General features: G+C 39.9%; 1 protein-coding gene across 1 annotated transcript; it reads left to right on the top strand.

Annotated features, from left to right (window-relative positions):
• The first annotated feature begins 311 nt into the window (after window positions 1-311).
• Window positions 312-3,751, top strand: LOC132098260 (zinc finger MYM-type protein 1-like). The gene is made up of 3 exons (XM_059504432.1): window positions 312-502; window positions 733-2,290; window positions 3,604-3,751. The coding sequence occupies exons 1-3, from the start codon at window positions 418-420 to the stop codon at window positions 3,749-3,751; spliced, it is 1,791 nt and encodes a 596-aa protein (XP_059360415.1). The 5' UTR covers window positions 312-417.
• Window positions 3,752-7,565: the final 3,814 nt, after the last annotated feature.

Here is a 7,565-nt window from a genome sequence, read left to right as displayed (position 1 = left end):
TAATAATGTAAGTAATAATTACTAATAATGTAAATGGGGAAAAAAACACCATCTTAATTGGTGTTTATGTAGCCTAGGGGTTGGTTGGACTGTTCTGAAGGAAATCTGACTTCATTGCAGTATGAAAAGGAACCAGAATATTCAACAGTTTTTAGTTTGCAAGAAAAGCAAACCTGATGAAGACAGTGAACTGATCAGAGCAGCTGATGTTAGCAGTAACAGCAGTGGTTCAGATAATGTTAGCGAGTCAGATCAGGATGATGACAGGCAGGGTCAAGCGACTGAGCTAGCAGCTTCACCTGATGACCTGGGTATGTAAAATCTAGAATTAAATTTTATGGTATCATTGATTTAATAGGCTTTGTATTTGGAAAAAAAATATTAACAGCATTTTTATTTAGCCTTCACAAAATAAAAATGTTTAGGCATCTAAGTGAAATCATTCTAAATGCTATTTCAGATTCAGACAAGGGTGCTGGAGACACTTCAGATCCTTATAAGGGTATGACATCTCAGCTATATCTGATTGAATTGCACTTGTTTTAGTTAATACAACAAAATGTATTTTACATTTAAATTTAGGTCCATCATCATGTCTCACTGGTTGTCCATGTGCATCTACAAACCCAACCCCTGGACCTCATGGTGTGTACTCTATGTTTTATCCTGGTTAAAATATATATAGAAAACACATGTTTGTATGATTTGCTGAATTACTTTTGTTCTTTCCAGACATCTCCCAATCAAGGGCAGCAGATCCAACTCAACCTGTGCTGAGGATGTTTCCCAAGACCACACAAGGTCAGAAAAGAAGGGCATTCAACCCGCAGTGGTACAGCAAGTATTCTTGGTTAGAGTACTCTGTTAGCAAAGATTCAGCTTACTGTTATGCATGTAGACATTTCTCACTCCTTTCAGCGTCAGAATCAGTATTCACATCCCAGGCAGGTTTTTCACATTGGAAGAAAGCGCTGTATAAAGATGGAGGCCTTACATTGCATGACCGGTCTGACAGTCACGTTAATGCAATGTTTGCTTGGCGAGAATATAAGAATCGTATGCTGTCTGATTCTGGGTTAATGGATTTAATTGATCAAGAGTACAAAAGAAAAGTTGAGGAGAACAGGAGATACATAAAAACAATTGCAGAGGTTCTGTTGTTAACAGCAACTCAGAAGCAGGCTCAGAGGGGCCACCGGGAGTCAGAGGACTCTGACAATAGGGGGAATTTCATAGAAACTCTAACTGTGATTGCTAATCATGATGCCCTTATAAGTGAGAAAATTAGGGAAAAGGGGAATGCAAAGTACACATCTGGAACCATACAGAATGAAATTCTGGAGTGTCTTGCAAACATGGTGAGGGATGACATTGTAAAGGAAGTGAAGGAGAGTGAGGTTTTCTCAGTAATTGCAGATGAAAGCAAAGACCTCCAGAAAAAGGAGCAGCTGTCGTTGGTAGTGAGGTATTACTACAGTGGGGCTATACATGAAAGTTTCCTTGACTTTCAGCATGCTCAAGATTTGGATGCTAAGGGACTTAGTGATAAAATCATACAATGCCTCGAAAAATATGGGCTCAATTACAAGGAGAACCTGATTGGGCAAGGCTATGATGGAGCAGCTGTGATGAGTGGGAAACACTCGGGTGAGGCAGCCAGAATTCAGGCAGAGGCTAAACAGGCATTTTATGTCCACTGTAATGCCCACTGCCTGAATCTAGTCTTAGTGGACACGGTGAAGTCAGTGGCAGAGGTAGATTGTTTCTTCACCCTCCTCCAAAGACTCTATGTGTATATGACCGGGTCCTATGTACATCAAAAATGGATGGAGGTTCAAAAAGATATGTATGGTGGCCAATGCAGAGAGTTGCAAAAACTGAGTGATACACGATGGGCGTGTAGAGCGGTGGCTTGCAGGAACTTATTGGATAGATTACCAGCCGTCCTGCATGTTCTTGAGCAGATCAGTTCAGAGGACAATGGGGACAGATCTGTTGATGCTCGAGGTTTATTAGCACAGATTGACCTTACATTCATAGCCTTACTGACAACTTTCCAAAAACTCCTTGGAACCACAAAGCGACTCTCTGACCTGCTACAGGCCCCCTCACTTGACTTAGCCATAGCAGTTGATTTGATTGGATCACTTCATGCTACATTTCAGGAGTACAGGAACGAGACATTTGCACATGATTTGTGGCAAGAAATATCTGATACAGCCAAGCTGTGTAATGTAGCAGTTGAAAATGTCAAAAAAAAAGAGACAACAGAGAGTGAGCTCAAAACTGGGTGGGTCTCATATAACTTGTACTATAGGCCTACGCAGGGGTGATGAGGAAAAAAAACTCATTCAGGCAAAGGTTACTGTACCCAATCCTAGATTGCATCATGAGTGAGATGGACAGAAGGTTTTCAAAGTCAAACTGTGTACTCATGAATGGGATACAGGCACTGAACCCTCAAAGCTGTACATTCCTAGACAAGGGCCAAGTCTTACAATTAGGTGATTTGTATGGCAGTGATCAAGAGGACTTGGCCCATGAGCTGCATCAGGCCAGAAGGGTTGTAAAGAGAAAGATGGACAGTGGGGCAGTACAATTGGGAAGTGTTACAGACTTCACTGTATTTTTGGAACCCTATAAAGAGGTGTTCCCTGACCTCTTTAGGCTTTGCAAGGTTGCCACAGCTATCCCAGTGAGTACTGCAGGCTGTGAACGGAGCTTCTCAGCCCTGAAGCTAATAAAGACACACTTGCGGACCACCATGGTTGATGGTAGGCTTAGCCACTTAGGTGTGTTAAGTATTGAATCCAGGAGAGCAAAAGCTTTAAATATGGATGACTTTATCAAGGTTTTCGCCAGGTCACACAAAAATCGGCGCATTCAGTTGTTTTAACACCAATATATAGATAGGCAAACAAATTGTAATTCATTGTTCCATATAAATAGTATTTAGCTGAGAACTTGGATTTTGGATGTTAACAGCTATAGAAATAGATGGCCAAAGATATTATGTTTGAATTGTTATTGTGAAAAACAAAAAGTCTTGAAGGTGTATTTTTATGTTTGAGATGTTTATTTATATTTGATTTTATTCAAATTAAAAAGAAATTTGATGTAAGAGTACAGCCTTTGTCCTTCAATTTATGAGTATGGTGTTAGATGCATGATTTTATGATGCCACCCTTGAATTAATCAGTGCTCCACTAAGGCCACCCCTGTTTAAAAAGTCTAGAATCGCCACTGACAAACAGGGTTCAAAAAATATATGTTTCTGTCACGTCCCCGGGCTGATCTGTCTGTTTTTCAATAGTGTGTGTGGTTGTTTACACTTACCATGTGCTTCTGTGTCACCGTGGTGCCCGTCTCCGCCCTCTTGTTTCATTATTCTCTTGTTATTGGTCACCATCACCTGCTCTGCATCATGATAATCACTCCTTCTCTATTTAGTCTCCTCATGTGTGCTGTCTGTTGTCAGATCGTCGTGTTCTCGTCCATGTCTCAGTTTTGTCCACATCTCCTGTTTAGCCTGCACAGAGATCGTGTCCGTTTTGTTTTCATTCTCTAGTTTGTTGTTTTCTCCCTCTTCCCCCCTGCTTTCAGGCAGCGCTACTCTCCAGCCTTCCGTGCTAGCGATCACCGATCGGCGTCACTCTTCTTCTTCGCCGCGCCGCAGCGCGCCACCAGTTCCCCGCCGAATTCCACTCCAAGTGGAATTCGTCCAGGAGGCTCCTTGGATAGTTTTTGTTAACTTTTTATTTTTATTTTTTTGTCCTTTGAAATTTAAAACCTATCTAATAAACTGACCTTTTTGAGCACCTGCAACTGAGTCCCAGTCTCGCCTTGACAGTTTCTGTTGATGCATGCGCATTCTGGATTCCCAGACATTACAACATTGATGAGAAAAACCTCTATAAATCATTCACAGTTGCCAACTCTCGCGAGACAAATAAGCGACTGGAGCTTCAGAAACAAGCCCAAAACAAGCCCAATATTATTTGATTATTTATTTTCCGCATTATCATTTATTAACAATAAATGAGCCTGCAACATATTAAACTGAAACCACTGCTTTATTAGAAAAAGATAAACTGATTAGGAAAAAATGATAAAAAAAAATAAAAGTCAGCGAACTGCAACAAAGCGGAGAGAACGCACTTTCCTCATCTCCGATCACCTGTGAGGCTGAATAGGATTGGAGAGAAGGAAAAGGACAAAAAGACAAGAAGGGAAAGACAAGAGCATTAAGGGGAGCTGTAACATATATTTAGCTTAATAAAATAAAATTTAACCATATGTTTCTTCTGTTAATATAGTATAGGACTAGGCCTACTTGTTTTTTATTAAAGCCTGTGATAATTAATATATAACAAAAACATTGTAAAAATTACAAATTTACCTTACAAAAGAAGGTCATCCCTCTCCTCCCCTGCACTGTCCATCATCTCCCCAGCGGTCTCCTCTCCACCTCTGTACATCCCAACACTAAAGCGCTGCAACATTTCTTGGCTTGGGACAAAGTCCTTGCAACAAATTCCGAGTCTTCTTAGGCCGTAGCGAACGTACAATATGCTACCGAGTGTTTTCTGCCCCATTCTGTCCCGCAATTTAGATTTTACATGGTTCATTTGTGAAAAAAACTCTTTCAACATCTGCATTGCTTAAAGGCATTGCAAGAAGAGACAGCGCAAACAGGGCCAGATCTCTAAAACACTGTTCCCCACTGCTGTCCTTATAGTTCAGAACTTCGGCCCAGAACTGTTCTGCTTGACAGTCATCCTTTATTTTCCACTCATGGAAGCTGATTGCCTGATACTGTGCATATAGGGCCCTGAGTTCACCAGTGTACATTTTCAGCATGGATACTGTGGCTAATTGTGGTTTGTTCTGTGATAGAATCACAGATGGGCTGAATGATGACATGGATTTCCAGGTATTGATATTTGCTGGGAGCCTATTCTGCACCTGCTTTGCTGCTTCCAGAAGGAAATCCCGGCATCTGTTCTTCATATTTGTTTCGGCAGTGCTGTCCAGCTTTGCCTCTCCAAGAGTAATTGTAAACTCTACGCCGAAATTAACTGCACACATGGGCAGATGATTGGTTTTGTCATTCAAATTGACATCAAGGAGTTTGGAATCAGAAGGAGGTATGGCGTTGGGTGTGATTACTCTGGAGATAAGTGTACGGAAAAATGACTATAGGAAGTCCAGCATTTTAAATGCATTCCCATTTTCGAGTTGGAACAATTTGTTGACTCTAGAAAACTCATGTAAGATGGGCATAAGAAACTCCAGGTATGGTTTATTTACAGGATCTCAGTACATCTGGTAGAGTACTTCTGCATCATAGCATCGTTTTGCATCTTTACACAGCTGGAAATGTAACTTCAGCTCGTCCCATTGCTTTAACACACGGACACAGCAGTCATATATGGAGAGCCATCTAGTGCCTGAAAGCTGCACTAGCATCAATGGCGTTTCACCGGGGTTGATTAATTGGTAAATTTTGGCATATTCTCCGCGCCTCAGTGCACTGTGAGAAAACCAGTTGTGCGAATGTGAAATTAAAAACTCGAGATTGCGAGGCAGTGTTTCAATGGCTTTGCTGGCACAAAGTTGAATTGAATGACACACACTTAAGCAGTTGTAGTTTCTCATTTTTTTTGAGAAGGTGAGTATAAACTGAGTTTTTCCGTCCAACCATGACACTACAACCATCAGTTCCGATGCCTACACACCTCTTGAAATCCAGACCGATACTGTCAAGAAACTGCGTCAGTGTTTTCGTGATTGCTTCTGCCGTCTCTCCCTGCATATCCACTAAACCCAAAAATGTTGAAACAATTTTGTTTAATGAGACACTGTAGTAACGCACTACCACACACAGCTGCTTTACCGAAGCGACATCTGTGCTCTCGTCAATTACAAGTGAATACGGAGCCTCTCTAATATCTTTTAGCAAGTCTTTAAACATGCAGGGGGCTATGACATTGCTGATAAGTGCTGTACATTTTGTACGATGGATGCTCACGTCCTTTACAAAGGCCGAATTTACCAATTCACCCAAGTGATCAACTGAACTAACTGCTGTGTGGCAAGCTATATAGCTTGCTAGCTGAAGCTCAGCCATTTGATTTGTAGTCGAAGGTTTTGACACTGTAAAACCGATGTCTGTTAGAGGCGTTGAGGAAAATGGTTTGGCATTCCGCTTGTGTTTGTCTGTGCTTACTAGCAGGTCTCCATGGTGAGCACGAATCTCCGTTTTACAGTACCTGCACATCGCTTTACTCTGATCACCAACCACTTGGCCTATCCAGTCTTAAATTGTTTATCCTTTTCCCAGTCTTTGTTGTACTTTTTGCCATATTTGGACCACTTCGTTGGAGGCATTGTTTGTAGAAATTGAAATACGTGTATTTCTGTAGATCATAGTCGCGAGCGCCGCCTGCACGTTGAACGTGATTTTACTCCAATGAGGGGGATAAGGGGGCGGATTCAGCGGAATGTTTTGACGAATGTTACGCCACAGCACTTATATGATTGCACTGATTTGGCTATATCTGTAAGCAGACAGTGTCAATCAATGTATCAATGTACACCATAGATGTAAAGAAAACGAAGTTGCTTGTCAGATTTTCCTAACAAGCAACCATATATTCTTTAATAAACCCCAAAAAACGCAACCCGTGCTGTTTTAACGCGACTTAAAAAAAAAAAGCCCAAAGTCGCGTATTATAAGCGGACTTGGCAACTATGAAATCATTCACTCTTGATCAATACTAATACGAACACTGTGTCAGTGCATTCTCTTAAAGTGACAGTCTTTATATTAATCGAACAGCAACAACAAAGAAATCACTCACTGCTCTTGATTAAAAAGCTTTTTTTTTACTTTAATAAAGAATAATCTTTAATTTATAGTCCAAAATGCAATGCTGTTTTACATTTGATTACTTTATTTAATTTCTGTACCTAAAAACTAATGCAAGACCTACCTAAAAAACCCCGAAAGTCAGTTCATTTTATTTGTATCTTTACTCTATTGTATTTATTTGTGCTGTTGCTTGTAGTTAGAATATTCTTAATAATATGACAATATATATATATATTTTGAAAGTATAGTTTTTCCATAAACATAGCACATACAACGGTACCGAAACCATGACTCTTACCGAACTGTGAAAAAGTTGAACTGTTCCACCCTAATATTTACATAATCATTTGGCAGACGGACGCTTTCATTCAAAGCGACTTACAATAGATAAAATCTATAAAAAAAATAAAAAAAAAATAAATTAAAAAAAATATATATATATTACAAATGTATATAATTATAGATGTTTTAAAAGAGCATCTTAATGACAAACTAGCACACTGTTTTACATTTGAAGATACAGTATTTTTTTAGTGCCAAAAGAAAATTAATTGACCAGAAATTGATTTTCCATTTCTAGCCTACAAAATGTAGCCTAGTGTACAATGCTTATTTATTTTGAAGGTGACGAAGAAAGCAACATTAGCACTAGTGCTGTTAGTGCTCCTGCTTTGAACAAGAGAGGGTGGAC

The sequence above is a fragment of the Carassius carassius genome, chromosome 21, assembly GCF_963082965.1.
Source record: "Carassius carassius chromosome 21, fCarCar2.1, whole genome shotgun sequence".
In the NCBI taxonomy this organism is placed as follows: domain Eukaryota; kingdom Metazoa; phylum Chordata; class Actinopteri; order Cypriniformes; family Cyprinidae; genus Carassius; species Carassius carassius.
The sequence above is the reverse complement of the archived record's forward strand: the minus strand, read 5'-3'. Positions and strand labels throughout refer to the sequence as shown.

What these genes read in the sequence shown, in the direction of transcription:
- LOC132098260 (XM_059504432.1), top strand. Translation starts at nt 418, where the DNA reads ATGTTTAGGCATCTAAGTGAAATCATTCTAAATGCTATTTCAGATTCA. An exon ending in CACTTCAGATCCTTATAAGG is followed by an intron (nt 503 to 732) that starts GTATGACATCTC and finishes TGTTCTTTCCAG; the next exon opens with ACATCTCCCAATCAAGGGCA. An exon ending in GAGAGTGAGCTCAAAACTGG is followed by an intron (nt 2,291 to 3,603) that starts GTGGGTCTCATA and finishes CCCTGCTTTCAG; the next exon opens with GCAGCGCTACTCTCCAGCCT.